The 18,174-nt window shown below is 36.1% G+C and overlaps 1 protein-coding gene across 1 annotated transcript in view; it reads left to right on the top strand.

Moving 5' to 3' along the window:
• Positions 1 to 14,731, top strand: part of LOC144967792 (PHD finger protein 12-like) — a 34,827-nt gene extending 20,096 nt beyond the window's left edge. The window contains exons 11-16 of the mRNA XM_078905439.1: positions 377 to 499; positions 1,605 to 1,787; positions 2,874 to 2,969; positions 3,979 to 4,061; positions 4,673 to 4,924; positions 9,726 to 14,731. Of these exons, the coding sequence (XP_078761565.1) occupies positions 377 to 499; positions 1,605 to 1,787; positions 2,874 to 2,969; positions 3,979 to 4,061; positions 4,673 to 4,924; positions 9,726 to 10,181 (1,193 nt within the window). The 3' untranslated portion in view covers positions 10,182 to 14,731. The remainder of the gene's footprint in view (positions 1 to 376; positions 500 to 1,604; positions 1,788 to 2,873; positions 2,970 to 3,978; positions 4,062 to 4,672; positions 4,925 to 9,725) is intronic.
• Positions 14,732 to 18,174: the final 3,443 nt, after the last annotated feature.

The raw sequence follows: 18,174 nt of genomic DNA, 5'->3' as shown, positions 1-18,174 counted from the left end.
GACAAATTTCCTGTGCGTTGAGAAAATTAAAATAGTAAACAGTACATATCAATACCATGTTTAACATGTTTACAACCTCGCAGGACATATACCAAAATATATCATAAATTGAGATAGAATGAGTGACCTGTGTTCAATACATCTATTCAGCACAAGGGCAAAATAAAAACTCATTCCTAAAATAGAATAGGGAGGGAATATTAATATCTCTTTTAGGTCAATCAGCCTTGCAAAGAAACATTTCTTATTGTTTGACAGTTTTTGTACCAGCTCAACTTATTAATATTATTTGTTCCCTTGTCAATTTTGAAACAATCGACAATGTACATCTTTGTCATCTTCTCATATTGTTCTTTTCATTTTATTTACAATGCAGGTAAACAATACACATCACAGTCTATGTCACAATCTAAGTCAAGTGGAACGGGTATTCTAAATGCTTCATCCAGCATTGCAAGTCTTAACAGTGTTCTACAACAGTGGATTGAAGGAAATACTGGTCAGTAATTAGATTTTACCAAGTCACTTGCATTCATGGGTGAAAGTCCGCTGGAAATTCTGTTTTTTAAATAGTTATTATAATAATCGCCCACCGGCATTTTGACTCTGTTGCTGGCTTTTTCATTAATCCAACCTGGGATTGTTAACTTTTGATACTAAGAAATACCAGTTTACCGGGCCTTTGTAGGCTTTTTTTTATTTTCTTTCACAACCAACACCACGTCATCATCCCTACTACAACTACCAAATGTTGTAATTACACTTTCAACTTTTGAAATTCCACTGAGTCGTGTCGGAAATTGCTTTTGAAAAAATTGCAATAGCCCTAGGTATTACAATTTCTGAGCCTTATTCTAATTTAAAGAAATGTTTTATCTTGGTGTCTCCATAAGCCAGATAATTCTGTAATCACTAGAGATTGCTGTCAATGAGTGTTTAAATGACGAAGATCATTTATTTTGATTTGGGTTTGGCGTTAGCTAAATTATAAAATTGTATTTTGCATCCACTCAATTTTTGCACTATTGTTTTCAATCGTGCAGACAAAATACTGTGTGTTTTTTTTGTATTTTTTTTTTTTATAATTTACTTTTAAGAAACACTTTTAGGATACTAGCATTGAATACACTTGTCACTCTGGGAAGGTTGGCATTCAAACACTGAGTCGCAGATTGCAAAACATTAAATTAGCATCTTCAGGCAAACTGGCTTCACTGGTCAAGCTTTCAGGCAAATTGATCTCCGTTAACTTTCACCCATGCTTGCATTGATGTTCAAAATTTGATCATACCACTGTGTCACAGATGAGTTTGATGGATTGTGAAGATTCTCATCTTTTCCTTTTTTAGTGCTGTTTTGTAATACACAAAACCATGTTAGTGAGATGGTTCTTTTTTTCAAATCTCTAATCAAGATTTTGTTTTGATCACATATTGATATTGTGAAATGATTGTGATAAAGTGAAGGTATGGCATTTTTCATCGAGCTATTGTGCCCATAACTCGATCTGTCCTAAATTTACCTTCTGTGCCATACCCAGTGGGACATAGTACAGGATGGAGTGTTTTTTTAAATAATTCTTGTAATTGTATGATTTTATGTAGAACTGCCTCCCAAGATTGATGAAAAGTTAACCCAGATCCTGGCCTGGCAAAGGTTGCAGCAGTTGGTATCAACCAAGTCGGATCCTGTGTTGTCAGAATTACCAGACACTAGCCTGTCTTCATCAACAGCAGCACATCAATCTACAAAGAAGAGTCTTGTCAATGGATACTTGGCCCAACATGGTGATTATTTAATGTGGAGTTGTTTTTAGGATTTCAGCATTGAGACAATTGGTGCATGCATAAGTTCCAATTTTATATTTATTAAAGCAACACAATGTATTGTGCTTGAATGGTTCAAAGTTGTAGCTGTTGCTTGCCTGTTTTTTAAACCTACAAATGTACTAGCTCATTTCCGAAATTGATTAACACTCCATTTTGAAACATTTTATAATGATAGTAAATTGTAAATAAATTGGTAGCTAGAGATTTTTAAACATATCGAGGACTTCGACTCTAACGATGTAAGTGAACAAGATGTGACTTTGAGTAATGAAAACAATGCAGCATCAGTGTGTTGAGTTCACGTGACAATTTCCACCAAATAATGGATTGTGGTTAAGCTCTGTTGTTAACTTGGGTGGGCTTAGACTAAAATACAAGCTTTAATTAAAAAATATTTTTTACTGGCGTTCCGCTTGCAAGGTTAAAGCTCCGTCCTGACCAGAGTCCTTAGCTGAGAGGGAAACAGTCAAATTATACTATTAGTTTTGAGAAGAGATTTTTTTCCCCTTGTAAATCATCTTGTGATATGACACTCGCATTCGGATCAGAAGATCATGGGGTCGAGTCTCGCTTGGCGCATAGTTAAGTCCTTGGAAAATCTTTTTACTCACATTCTCTCACCTTACTCTGGTGTAAAATGAATACTTGGCCGTTAATAGCATTGTCTCTGTCGGGGGTGATATCGCCTAACAGGCGTCATGTCTCGTTCTATATGTTACATTTTGCTGTTGGTCAGGTACCCTTTGTAAAGTGCTTTGAGCACATGGTCAGGTACCCATTTAGTGGATTGCGTTATAGAGAAGGAAAAAAAGCTCAACTTTTAATTATTGATTTTGTATGTACTCCTAGTGGGATTCTGTGGGGGTTTTTTTGCTTATGATTGAAAGGAGAAATATAAACAATTGTGGTTTGCTGAATTGTTTATTAGTGACATAACTGAATTTTGTTTTAATTTTTCAAATGCAAAACACACGAGAATCCTGTACATGTCATTTGTTATTTTAACTTTTATATTTTTATAAGATATTGTATTCCCATCTGTAGGTACAACTGAAATCCGTGCTCGTGCCATGTTGTGTCCTGTATCTGGAGATGCTCCTGACATCCCCATGCCTTACCGATGTCTCACCCTGGGCACAGGTAAACACTTTCAGTGGCTTATTGTATGTTTTAATCTCTTTACATTTACAACCAAGAGAGCAGTAGCATTTATGTGTCTCAGTCATATAGTTCAAGTACCTCTCTCGGGTATACAGCAAGGTCTGTAATTACATTCCTTCCTACTTTTGCAATCATCCGTAATTGTTACGGAAAATTTAATGGTAATTACAGACTTACGAGGTGGAAGACATATGGGTTTTGATTTCACAGCAATCTGGTCGCATTGTTAGAGACTTTTTCTTTCTTCTTTTGTTACTGCAATTTCACATAGCCGTCTGGTCACATTGTTATTTTCTTTCTTCTTTTGTCATCGCAATTTCACATAGCCAAAAGTTTTGGTCATATGTACAATTTTTATTTTTGCTTCATTCAAGTTAAACCATTTCTACTTTTAATAAAACTGGTGCGGTGCTATGCCAATTTATTTTATTTATTTATTTATTTATTTTCAGTAGTGGTTATCCGCATATCATGTATTGCATCCATTTCTTGAATATAATTTACATATGCGGGTGGTTGGATGGGAGCATCACCCTTGAATCATATACCTATGATGTTCGCATGGGTGTACGATCCGATAGTGATGTCGTTTCTTCTTCTCTTTACTAGCCTATCCTGCTTCTTTGGTTTGTGATTGTATTTTTGACAGGGGATTTTTTTTTCTGTAAATCTCCTGCCTGTTTGTTCTTGGTTATTTATAATTTAGCTTATGATATCTTTAGGTTATGATTTTGATTTACATTTGTACTATTTTTGTTAGATTGCTTGTTTTTTTGTTTCAGCGGTCTCTCATATAACCTCAATTGTGTTGGAAGAGACCTAAAGCAACAAACAAACAAAAAAAATAATTTACATATAGGAAGATTAATCTGAATTTTAAACTTTTAAGTTAATGAAATGTGTGAAATATATCCCTTCAATTACAATGGACAGTATTTTTTGGGAACAGTGCTGGTTATATAAATCCATTTTCCTTGTGTGTCTACAGGGGCTGACATGGATGTTTGTCTGAATGAACATGGTTCTTGCAATTTTTTGTCTGGTCATCATGCGTCTATCTTTTATGATGAGGTAATTTACAATATATTGTATTTGTATTTGAGTTGAAATAACTCTTTCATTGATATTGCACATTATTCCCAAGATTACACATTCTTTAATTTAGTGATCAGTATTGTTTTTATTGTTTAAATTAGATGGCATAAATATTAATCATAAATGGAAACTGTAATTTTATTAACACTTATAAACATTATTTGTTGACTAGATCTGGGGTTGTTATGATTATAAGGCTTATAAGCTTATAGAATTCGAGGTCAGCCAAATATGTTTCTTGCTGTCTCTGCTTGCCCCATTCATTTATTTTTTTAAAACCTACTTTCACATAGCTTTGGGTTTTATTATCTTGACCACTGTCAAGTATTTAGTACCGCAAGTTTGTTTTGGTATGACATTTGTCGTCGGACCTTAAGGTTCAGGATTCGAGTCCCATTCTGAACAGTGCATATGTAAGTCCTTGGAAGAGGCTCTTTACTCACATTCTCACCATACTCAAGTGGGTACCATCTGGTGTTAACAGCATTGTCTCTATTTGCAAAAAAAAATGATCTTAGTTGTTTATTTTCTCTTCATATTATGCTATTGCTTTTGTTATTTATATTGTATCTCCTTTGGGTCCGCAGATGACTCGCCATTTTGAACTCTTAAACTACAGTGAACATGGAACGATTGTAGACAATGTATTACACTCCTGTGACTTCTCAGACAAGCCTGCCACCACCCCTGTATGTAGTCCAATGGTTAGTGCAGTGAGGGATATTATCAAAACAGGCAAGAGGCGGAAATCTAAACAGTCTCAGGAAGATATTGTAGAATCTAGTGATGATTCAAAGGAGGTCCCTGAGAAGTTGAGAATGTCTCGCAAGATTCATGAGGTGAGCAAGAAAAATAATAAGTATATATTGATTTTGTTACCATATTCTTTTTAATTTTTTCATTACTAATATAGTTTTGAATCGTAACACGACTGATTTGGTTTGTTTATAAATATTTTTTCTTCATATTTAGAGCAACCAACGTAGTTTTTGTTTACTTCTTTTGAATATGAGTTTTACTCTGCTAGCGCATTTTAAAGTCTTTGGCAGATTTGCTCATAGCTGAAGGACTACTCATAAAATAATTTATTCCGTCTACTTTAATGCTGATAGGAGCCACTTGGAGGAAGCGCTGCGTCACGTGATCACTTTTTAGCGTTGCTTTAGCGTTGATCACTGGAGCCCACCAACTTCAATTTGATTTAAATTCTATATTATTATTATTCTATATTTTCAAACGGAATTGTGTTCAATTTATATGTTGTGAATTCATTCATCTGGATAGTGTATATATTCGTAAAACTTGTGCAATTTTAAACAATAGTTTAACACCTATTTATCGCCTGCCATCTCGGTCCCTTTGTTTACAAACAATGAACGCCATTTTTGGTTCCGAGTCAGTGATGGAGAAAGAAACAATCGAGAGTAGCCGAGCGGACGATAAGAAAGGGAAAGGAGGTGGTGAAGTGAAAGACGGGGCGAGCGAGAAGGAATGTGTTGGGAAAGGAAGTGTAAGAGGTGTGAAGGGGAAAGGTAAAGGAAAGAAAACGGAGGGGAGCAGTTACGGTGCTGGTAGTAGTAGCGTTGGTAGCAGTGAACTGGGTTTTAATGAAATGGAGGAGGAAGATGCTAATGTCAATATTGGCCTTTCGCGGCCAATATGTAATGATGACATTGAGTCTGATCTTTCGCGATCAGGCAGTAAAGATGTAAGTAATGCTGACCTTTCGCGGTCAGGCAGTAAAGATGTAGAATGTAATGCTGACCTTTCGCGGTCAGTTGATATGGTGCCAGGCAGTAGTAGAGATGCAGGGATGATGGAGCAGGCATTCTCATATTTCGAGAATGTGGTAGGCAGGACAGAAGTGAAAGGGAAGGTGCTGGCAGAGAATGTTTCAACTGGTGTTACACAGGTTTTATGTGACGGTCTGCCCAAGGATACGATTACTGCTCTCTCTGAAAAATATCCAGTGCCAACAAATTGGTGAAGGAGGCCTTTGACCGTTTTAATGAAATGGAGGAGGAAGATGCTAATGTCAATATTGGCCTTTCGCGGCCAATATGTAATGATGACATTGAGTCTGATCTTTCGCGATCAGGCAGTAAAGATGTAAGTAATGCTGACCTTTCGCGGTCAGGCAGTAAAGATGTAGAATGTAATGCTGACCTTTCGCGGTCAGTTGATATGGTGCCAGGCAGTAGTAGAGATGCAGGGATGATGGAGCAGGCATTCTCATATTTCGAGAATGTGGTAGGCAGGACAGAAGTGAAAGGGAAGGTGCTGGCAGAGAATGTTTCAACTGGTGTTACACAGGTTTTATGTGACGGTCTGCCCAAGGATACGATTACTGCTCTCTCTGAAAAATATCCAGTGCCAGCAAATTGTTCTAGACTAGAGGTTGTCCAATGCAATGAGGAGGTTTTTAAACAGATATCCCCTGCCTCTAGAATGAGGGACGCATCCTTGCAGAAAGTGCAGGTATCGCTTATGAAAGGCATTACTGCTGTTTGCAGGGCTATGGAGATGGTGAAAGGAGATAACAAAGAAGTACTGGAAAATATTTCGGATGGAGTCGCTTTGCTCACCAATGCCTCTCATAGTTTGGATATTTATAGAAGACAGTCACTTCGCGGTGAAATTAGAGATGACCTCAACGCTCTCTGTACCGCTTCCTATCCTGTTAGTGACAAGTTATTTGGGAGCAACATTAAAGATAAGATTAAAGACATGAACGATTCTATTCGAGTGGCAAAAACCACAAGGAGATTTTCCCCGTACCCGTCCCATGGCCAGAAAAGGTTTCCTTTTTTAGGCAAAGGTCAACCATGGAAAGGTCAAGGAGGGGGGACAAACACCTTTCGGGGGAATACAAGGACATGGAACAACCACAAACAACACCACAAGCAACACACATTCAAAAGGAGGAATTAAAGGATAAGGTAACCCATTTGCATGGGGGCAGAACTAAATTATTTATATCTACTTGGAAAATGTATACCTCTGATCCTTTTATTATTCAATGTATTTCTGGATGTGCAATTGATTTTTTGTCCCCTCCTGTTCAAATGAAACCAGCTCATACTATCCAATTTAAACAGGATGAAAAGTTAGCTTTACAGGAGATGATAATACAATATGAAAGGGATGGTGTTATCCAGAAATGTACACCGGAGGAGGGTGATTTTGTTAATAATGTTTTCCTTAGGGAGAAACGTGCTATACCCGGTGAGCAGAGGAAAAAGTATCGAATGATATTAAATGTAAAACATCTCAACTCCTTTGTGCGTTATCGCCATTTTAAGTATATAACTTTGATAGATATATTAAAGTTTCAGTTCAATCTTTTATTGAATTAGAATGGTGGAAGTCTGAAGGCGTCCACAGTAAGAAACGATTACATATAGATAACCCTTCTTTTGTGATGAGAACTGATGCTTCAGGTCATGGCTATGGAGCAATTATGAATGATGTTGCCACACAGGGTATGTGGACGGAAGAAGAGCAGATGGATCACATCAACGTTCTAGAAAAAAAAATAAGCAGTTTATTTAGGACTTCAATCTTTGTGCAAAGATATTTCCAATTGTCACATTCGGGTAGAAGTAGATAATATGACAGCTGTTTCTTACATTAATAACATGGGGGGAACCCATTCAGTTAAATGCAATGACATCACACGAGAGTTAATTTTATGGTGCAAAACCAGGGAATATGGATTTCAGCATGTCATATTCCCGGAGTGGAAAATACCATTGCTGATGATTATAGTAGAAAATTATCTATTCATACTGAGTGGTCGCTTAATCGAGCAGAGTTCAATAAGCTTTGTGATCATTTTGGAAATCCAGAAATTGATCTTTTTGCTTCTAGAACCAATTTTCTTATTCCCAAATATATGTCGTTATATCCTGACCCATCTGCCTGTGCCATTAATGCCTTTTATCATTTATGGGCTGGATTTGTGTATTTATTCCCTCCATTCAATATGATCCCCAGGGCTCTACAAAAGATACAACAAGACAAAGTATCGCGAGCGTTGGTGATAACACCAATTTGGCAAACACAGACTTGGTTCCCCAAACTTATGACTATGCTGATAGCGCCCCCGGTCCATCTAAAAGCCTCAAAACACCTATTGACATTGGCATCAGACAGGGCAGCTGTGCACCCTTTGTATCCAAAACTAAAGTTGATGGCTTGTCTCTTATCAGGGCAAAAATCCGGAAACAAGGAGTTTCCAAGCACGCCTTAAAAATAATTATGAAAAGTTGGCGTCGCAACACCCAAAAACAGTACAATAGTTACTTACTGAATTTTATCCAGTTTTGTGATGCTGATGGGGTGGACCCTATGAGTAAAAATGTTCAGACTACTATAGCTTTTTTGACAATATTATTTCAATCTGGATTGGGATACAGTGCCATCAATACAGCGAGGTCAGCAGTGTCAACATTGAACGAGACCGGTTCAGATCCGCTAGTGTGTAGATTTATGAAAGGTGTATTTCATTCTCGACCCACTCGTGCCCGTTACACTACTGTTTGGGACATATCTACTGTGTTAAATTATTTAAGATCACTTTCCCCTGCTCGTGATCTTAACCTTTTTATGTTAGGAGCCAAACTTCTTATGCTATGTGCTCTTGTTACGGGACATAGGTGCCAATCATTTCATGCCATGACTATTGAATCATCTTGTTTATCTATTCATGATAGCAAAGCTATATTCCATATTAGTAAATTGCTTAAACATAACTCGCCTTCTAATCCTCAAACAATTATTACACTCCATGCATTTAATGAGGACAGGCGGATTTGTGTTATGACATATCTACGAGCATACTTGAAACGGACTAGACCACTTCGATCTTCTAATAAATTGTTTATTAGCACCCTTAGCCCTCACTTAGGAGTCTCCAAGGATACACTGTCACGTTGGATTAGACTTATCCTAACCAAGTCAGGAGTGGATACTAACATATTTAAAGCACACAGCACACGATCAGCATCTTGTTCTTCAGCAGCTAAGGGTGTAGATATATGGCATGTACTTAATACGGCAGGATGGAAAAGGGAGTCTACCTTTGCTCGATTCTATAAAAAGCCCATTGAATCTCATTCGGAATCTTTTGCAAATTCAGTACTATCCTCAAAACCTGCCCTGCTTTGAAATCTCCAAGTGGCTCCTATCAGCATTAAAGTAGACGGAATAATTAAAAAATTATACGAGTCTTACCTTGGGAAGACGAAGTATGATGATAATTATTCCGTCTCTTAATGCTGAAGGAGTCAATTGCCCTTCCCTCCCTTGCCCTTACTATTAATATGATTATAATTCTATATTGAGTATTATTGTTGTTTTTCGGTGAAATTGTGCTATATATTACACATGTGTAACCTATCGCGGGATAAGTTCATAGAGTACTTAGTTTAGTTGTGTATTATCATTACTACACACTTGTTGTGGGCAGCTTTTTCGGAGTTAAATAGTGATCACGTGACGCAGCGCTTCCTCCAATTGACTCCTTCAGCATTAAGAGACGGAATAATTATCATCATACTTCGTCTTCCCAAGGTAAGACTCGTATAATTTTTTAATTATATTTGGTTCGGCCTCTAAATTTGACTGTTGTATTTCCAGATGGCACAGCCCTGTCATTGTAGGAACCTTAATTCTACATTGGCATCAAGTGGTGCAGGTTCAGGCTGGGAGGGCTCTGCTTTGCTTCATCATGGTAGTCTTATCAGGATTGGATGCCTACAGTTTATCTTCAGCATAGTGGATCATGCTCCAGAGTTTTCATCTACGTCGCAGTCCTCTGTAGCACACAATATCAGTCATAGCGCTGTTACTCCACAGTCATTTTCATCCGTCTCTGCTGCTGCTGTAAAGCCAAACAATTATCAAGAACAACGTCCACATCCATCTTTAGGGGTGATCTCCACAACTAAATTTTCTTCCATGCCCCTTTTGTCCTCGTCCCCATTCCTTCACCAGCAGCAGAAGCACCAACAGCCACAGCAGCTGCAGCAACATCACCCACCATTGACATCATTGTTAAAAGACTTCAAATCTGCAGGGGTTGATGAATTATAGTGTTAGCAGACAGTTCTAATTTTATTCCATTCCTGGAATGTTATGCATGCTGCATGTTCAGGACAGGGTTTTAGATGTTTGTTCTTTTTCTATTTTTTTTTTTTCTTCTCATCTGGGTACATTAACACAGATCTAATTATCTTAAGAAGCAGCGGTTTAAATCATAAAAAGGAAACCCCATTCCCACTTGTGATCAAATTAGCGTTTCAGTAAAATTGTCACTTGCCTTCAGTTTAAAACTGAAAAAGTTTTTTAACTCTTCAATTAAAACAAAACTGTAAAGATATCTAAGGAATTGAATTCATCTGATCCCCCAAAATTTTTGCTTTATCAGTTTGAACTTGTGAGAAATGCTACAACCCCCATTTCTCTCTCTTGTAAGGCAGCTCCAATTTATAACCATATTTGCATTTATTCCCAGTATTTAATCATTATGTAGTAATTACTGAGCTAAATGCATAAATAGTGAAGTTTAAAGGGATTATAAACTGCAATATTGTTTTTGTTTCCTTTTTTACTGTTTCCTTTATTTGTTTGGGACCTTGTTAAAGTAGGTGGTATAATGAGTTGACGGAATAACGAATAGATTTATTATGAATGCCCGTCTGTGCTCATCATTAACAACGTCATAAGTGAGATTGGTGGTATTTTGAGATTTTACTGTGCCTGCCATTTGTTCATTGGTCATTCACATTTACTGCTCATTCCTAATGTGTTCCACCTCTTATTTTATGTGGCCAGTAAATAATTTCTTTTGGCTGATTTTGTTTAGATACATTTTCGTTCTAAAAGATTTTTGAGTTTTGCAACAGACCCAATAAATTCAAAGTGGATCTTGAATGCACTGAGGTTAGTGGGACTGATGAGAGACATATTTTTTCCGAGGTGTAGTTAAGTGTTTTTGCTTGTTAGTGGAATTTTGTGATATTTTTTTTTTTTTGTTGTTGTTGTTGTTGTTCGATTTGTTTTGTTTTGTTTGTTTTTTTTAACAGGATATTTTTTGGTTTTGCTAAGGATCTCATATTGAATTTGAGGTCCACTGAACAAGTCGAGATGTTGGTATTGTTACTATGATTCTGTTGTAAAAATTGTTATATCTTTGAGTGATGATTTTTTGATCAAATTAACTAGCGTTACTAAATTATGAACTCATAATCTAGGCAGATCTTCTTAAGTACAATTATCTGTTGTTGACACATGCTTATTAGTAGTAATAGCTGAGTAGTAACTTTGTTTCTCCGATATAATAATTTTTGATAATTTTTAGACTGGCAACATGGAGAGGGAAATTTATAGGTTTTTTAGTTATTTTATCTATTAATTTTTGTTTTTGGTACTTGTTAGTGCAGATCTTTAATCATCTATTTTACGGCCACTGAAATGACTTATTAAAAGTTGTAAGATTCCTTGAAAACAAAATATTGAGATAATTGTGTAAATGATTTCAGTTGAACGAGTATTATATAATAACTCCTTGGTTTGATTTGACTTTTAAAAAATTCTAGTTTTGTCCTCCAGACCTAGATTCGAGAAATCTTGGTGAGATGAGAATATCTATTTAAAAGTGACAATCCATGTAAAACTATGAAAATTGGGTTTTTAATTAATTTATTTTATAATGTAATTGTTCGAGGGTTTTATATTTATTTAAAAAAGATTATTTTCACAGATTTTCCAAAATCTATTCCTTAAAAAATAAAATTAGGGTTGGGGTCAAAATTGTTCATATAGCCGGGCCAATGTGAATTTTTTGCCAATGACCTGGCAAATCTAAAAATTATAAAACTTTTCTTTTTTACAAATAGTTAGTTTTCTAAATTAAGGGCCATTTTATCGCCTGTTGACTCAGGGGATTATTTATAAAATCTGCTATGGCATAGTGATTGGTCATTTGATGTTGTGAATCACCATCTTGCTGTCCTGTTGCCAGAATCATTTGCACACCATTACAGACAGATTTTGATCGTTGATGCCACAAAAGATTCGTCTTGGTCTATGTTAGTTAATTTCCAGAATAAAGTAGTATAGTGATTAATTTAGATTAGTGCCTGTTTTCTGCCACTCCCTAAATATTAGATGATAAACCAAACAAAATAGTCAATTAGTTGTAACACGAGCTGCCTAGAATTCACTTTTTTTTTTAATATACCGATTTTGAGTTTCTTCCTTATGGCAGGTCTGCTAATCCTATTTTGAGATCTTTCAATCATAAAAGTTTAAGGTTGTAAACCTGTATTTTGGAACAGTTCCATTTTGCATTACCATTCCATATACAAAGACCAAACAAAAACAGGACGTTGGCGCAGGAAAAGCCTGACAATAAACACACCTTTGAACACAGAACTGCAAATATAGGGATGATATTATTGTCATTACCTTTGTTCTGGCATGTAAATAATATAACTTAATCCTTCTTGAAGAATGGCCAAGGATTAAAAAGCCTCTTAATCAGAGGCATGGGGTTTACAACATCAAATCGGACTGAAACCTTTGAAGAATATCATGTCATGGTTTTCCTGGGTTGTACCATAGATAGTTGACTTTTAGTTACCACTGACTGAAGATTTAATCTGACGCCTTTTCTCACTTTTGGTCATAAATATTTTTAATCAATTTGCAAAATGTTAATAAGATTCCATTTGGTATCTGACACTTCAAATATTTCACAAATGTTGATAAAGACTTTATTGCCCTTACAAATTTTGTGATTTTTATTTTTCCCTGACATTTATTTGTAGTTTTTAAAAATTGTTTTTGTTGTTTCTTTTGTTTTTTTTCATCAATGCCAGTGGAATGCATGAATGTTGATATTTTTAAAGAGTGTGAATTTTGATCAAATGTGTCTATTGCTTTCATCAACAGAGTATTTATGTTAGAATTTTCAATATGAATTGCTGGAAGCTTTGCTATTGAATTATGGCATAGATCCCAACACTTTATTTTGATAATAAGATAATCAATATTGTTCAATATTTTTATCATACAACTGGCAGCTATTTACGTCAATTGTTGTTGATGAAAAATGAGAAGACACTTGATGTTTGGTTGCTTTGTGATATTTTACATGTTCCCCCTCATGTTGGCAGTTTTTTACTTTTGAGAAAGGTATGTAACATGTACTTATTTGTGTTCGTAATGGAGAATGTCACGAATTATTCTTGTTTTCAAGCTAAAGTAAATAGGTGACTTCCATGATGGGCAGAGAGGCCAATTTTCCTGCATCTCCTATCCCCTTATATCTGTGTTCTTTGTCCAGGTTGCTTTCCATCTTTGGTGTGGAATTACTTGGTTTCGTCCTGCGTGGCGGGTGGTTGGATGGGAGCATCACCCTTGAATCATATACCTATGATGTTCGCATGGGTGTACGATCCGATAGTGATGTCGTTTCTTCTTCTCTTTACTAGCCTATCCTGCTTCTTTGGTTTGTGATTGTATTTTTGACAGGGATATTTTTTTTTCCTGTAAATCCTCTGCCTGTTTGTTCTTGGTTATTTATAATTTAGCTTATGATATCTTTAGGTTATGATTTTGATTGACATTTGTACTATTTTTGTTAGATTGCTTGTTTTTTTGTCTCTCATATAACCTCAATTGTGTTGGAAGAGACCTAAAGCAACAAACAAACCAAAAAAAAAATCGTCCTGCGTGGGGATCCTGACCTCCCATAGCGGGCAGGGAGGTACATACTGTGTCTTCTATCCCCTTATATCTGTTTTCAAACATGCTTTCTGTCTTTGTCTCGGAATGAGATTACTTGGTTTTGTCCTGGCACTGGCCGGAATCTAGCTGGGAGGGAAACAGTCAAATGCATAGTTATTGTTTTGGGAGATGATATTTTTTTCCTTGTAAATCATCTCTCTGTTATGTATTATTATATTTGTTATTTTGAATTTATAATGTAGCATTTGAGTGTATTCCTCTTTGTTGGATTTTGTGCTTGTGTCTGGATGAGACTTATAGGTGATCTCAAACTAAGTACATTGGTGATATGCTCTTGGAATCTACATCTGATCCCTATTTGTTCCCAGTTCCCCTTTGTCTTACTTTCTCTTGGGTGCTTTAATTGTAATTCTAGAACTTTTTACTATCCCATTTTCTTCCTTTTTACTGGCGCTGATATAACCTAAATGTGTTGCAAGTGCCGTAAAACCCTTAAAAACAAAACAAACAACTTGGTTTCGTCCTGACCCTGGCCAAAATACTAAGCGTAAAACCAATGAATAGTGAAAGTTTTTGGGGGGTGATTATTTTTTTCCTTGTAAATCCATCTCTCTTGTTATGTACAATTGTTTGTTTGTATTCCATATGTTTTAAACATTTGAGCGTATTCCTGTGCTTGTGTCTGGATGAGACTTAGGTGATCTCAAACATGGTTTGCTCTTAAAATATTCTGTTCACTATTTGAACCCATCTCCCTTGTCTTACTTTTTCTCGGGTGCTTTTGATTGTAAATCTAGAATTTTTGACAATCCCGTCATCTTTTTTTTTTCTGGCACTGAAAGACTTAAAATGTGTCAAAAGCACCTTAAAATCCTTTAAAACAAAACAAATTAAAATGTGTGAAATGGACTGTAATGAAGTTTTTGTATTAGTCTTATATTATTATATCGCTTTCAGTAATTTTTAATTTTTAAGCCAGATAGGATTAATCTGCTTTCAGGAGAAACTGTATGTTATCAAAAATATATGTTCATGCATCGGAATCCATATTTATTCTCAAAGATCCTGTTTGCCCTGAAGGTCCTTTTCTCTGGCACTGAAGTGGTCTAAAAGTTTGGCCAGTGGTGTAAAACACATCAAAACGAAAGCAAAGCAAACAGCCTTGCTCTATCTATACCCCTTTCTATCATTTGTCTGAAATGGGACCAGTTAGTTTCATCTGAGCCAGCCTGTTTGTGAGACTTAGCAACTGATATGAAAATGTGTATTTTACTATAAGGTCTTGTCTTAAATGAATGTGCTAGTGCTAAATTCGAATTTGGCCAAATGTGGCATCAGCATTTGAAACTGATGTACTCTTCTAATTTGACTAATTCAAGGGCTGAATCATTTACATCCTCTTGATCTCTGTCTGCCATAATGATCCATCTTCAAAATTCTGGGTGGGGTTCCTGACCTCCCATAGTGGGCAGGGGGGGTACATACTGTGTCTTCTATCCCCTTATATCTGTATTCTAGAACTTTTTACTATCCCATTTTGTTCCTTTTTACTGGCGCTGATATAACCTAAATGTGTTGCAAGCGCCGTAAAACCTTTGAAAACAAACAAACATCCATCTTCAAAATTAACATTGACTGATGAAAATATTTATATATATATGAATATTTTTAAAAATGAAAATGAAATAAATAGCTCAATTCTGGGATAAAAATTGGGGGGAAAAGGGGTCATTTTCATTGGCATGCCTGGCGAGGATTCCCTCCCCCCCACCCATGTAAATCATCTCTCCATGTTATGTCATTGTTTGGATTTTTAATTCAATGTTTATTTTGTTACCACTTACCTCCATTCTCTGTTTCGATGAGCTCCCATTGATTTCCTGTCTTTGGAGTGCTTATAGATGCAGATTTGTCAGTTTCAATTTTTCCATCTTTTTTTATCCTCACACTGAATGACCTAAATGTGTTGCCTCTTGAAATTCCTAGAAACTTGTTCGGATATTGGTCAGGGTCATTGCAATGTTTATTATATTGGTCCTTTTGAGCAGTCTAATTTAATTTGTCCCTTCCATGCAGCTTCATTTCCATGTACTGGAATAAAACCATTTGGTTTTGCCTAGTACTTTGTATGGGTTCTTTTGGTGCGAAGACAAATTTATTTTTCCAAGACAATCTATTCTAAGTCATTAGTATCACGGTTGCCATCCTTTTTGGTGGAGATAGCGCAGACCCGCTTACGACTATGAAAGTTCGGCTCCAACTTGAGTACAATATAAAACTATTCATTTCAATAAAAATTTCTTGAAAGCAAAGTTCAGGTGCCAGAGCTAGTTTATAGAGAAATTTACAGCACTGTTTTAATGTGTTAAAGATAGATTGGTAATTTTTAAAGCTATTTATGTCTATTATGAAAGATAATTAATCAAGAGTAGTTTCTTTTTTACTACTATCCCATTTTCTTCCTTTATACTGGCGCTGATATGACCTGACATTTGTTGCAAGCGCAGTGAAACCCTTAAAAAACAAATACCTTTCTTGAACTAATTATGGGTTTTTAGGAAAATTAATTTTGATGTTTTTAGCTTGCAAAATTTGGGGGTTTTTTGTGGGGTTTTTTTTTTTTTTTTTTAAACTGCCATGTCAGATTATGTTATTACCCTTGAAACCTAGGATTGTTTCCAATTTCTAGCACGCAGGTCTGAGATTGTGTATATCAGGCTCACACCTGCCATTTTTAAAGATTTATTGAGAATTTACAGATTGGGGTGGGTTCCTTTGACCTTCCATAGTGGGGCGGTCATTCTGTCTTCTGTCCCCCTAGATCTGTTTTCCCTTTCCACATTGCTCCCATCTTTGTTCTGCATTGACATTGCTCGTTTTCCTGGTCTAGGCATGAATCCTTAACCAAGAGGACACCAGTTAAATTTATACTTTTTTTTTTTTTTAAGACGATGTTTTTTTCCTTGTAAATCATCTCTGTTATGAATTGTTATCGTTTTTAATTTTTGAATATTTTGTACTTTGTAAACGTTTGAGTGTATTCTTCACAGTGGGATCTAATGTGCTTGGATAGGGTTTTTAAGATAATGTCTTGAATAGGCACATAGACAGAATCTTCTACTTCCTATTCCTTACCAGTCCCTTTCTTTGGTCTTCAAATCTACAACCCCTCTCTCTCTCTCTTGGGTTGTTTTTTTTTTTAACAAGCGGGTCGAATCCCTGAGCTCAACTTTACCTTGGTCTCGGACCAGAAAAATATACCAAGACTGCTCTTCTGATTTATCTTTATAATACGTTCCAATTGTGTTGCATTCTTTTTGCTGCATCTAAGCTAGACCTACAACAGTCCTCATGCAATTCGGTCATCTTCCATTTGATTTGCGCAGAGACCTGAAAGGCTTAAGTTGCCAACAAAAAAAACAGAAAGACAAAATTGAAATTAAATAGCAGGTGTCTTGAAATCTAGCACCTTTTAAAAAAAATCTAATGGGAGGGTTGGCAGCTTTGTTCCTTTCAGGAGGATTACCCCTATGGCCTTTAGGTTGATGACCGTCTTTTTTGATAGAGGGGGGGGGGGATCCTAACAATAACAAATTTACAGGAAATCAGAATTACCTTTATTTAAAGCGTATGGAACTAACTTAACTGTCATTGTTTTCTGTTTCTAAAAATGCAGTGCATTGCCGACTGTGTATAAGACTTAATAAATTGTACAGAGGTTTCATTTTCCTCGTTTGAAATTTTTAGTTTGTACATACACTACTTTGTTTAAAAAATGCATTTTTGATCTAAACCTCGCATGAACATAAACATGAAAATAATAAAAGTTGAAATATCTAAATGACATGGGTGGCATTATACTCCAATTCGTTTTTTGTTTGTTTGGTATTTTTTTCTTCTTTTTTTTTTTTGTCTTTGATGGGACGAGAGGGGTTTGTTTTGTTTTTTAAATTTTTATGAACCATGCATAATACTAATTACTGGGTGTGGTCTTTTGACCTCTCAATGTGGGCAGGAAGGTCAAGTGTTGTGTCTCCTTTCCCAATACGATTTCCAGGTCTTTGTCTTAGAATAGTAGTAGTAGCGTATGGCTACACCTCCAAATTTATATCGTCAACCCAGCTTCTAAAGTCTTCCTCCGCCCTAAGGACGGTTTCGTAGCCACCTTCAAGTTTAGTGACTGGACAGTGGAGGACGATGTATTTGATGCAGTTCTGCCATGTCTAGTTAAGAGGCGATTTGAATTTGAGGACTGGGTGGGGTTCCTACCTCCCATAGCGGGCAGGGAGATACTTTCTGTCTTCTATCCCCTCTTATCTGTTTTCCAATTGCT

Source organism: Berghia stephanieae, chromosome 3 (assembly GCF_034508935.2).
Source record: "Berghia stephanieae isolate SIO BIC M18660-M18661 chromosome 3, UCSD_Bste_1.3, whole genome shotgun sequence".
NCBI lineage: Eukaryota > Metazoa > Mollusca > Gastropoda > Nudibranchia > Aeolidiidae > Berghia > Berghia stephanieae.
Note: the sequence above shows the minus strand (reverse complement) of the source record. Positions and strands in the feature narration are given on the sequence as shown.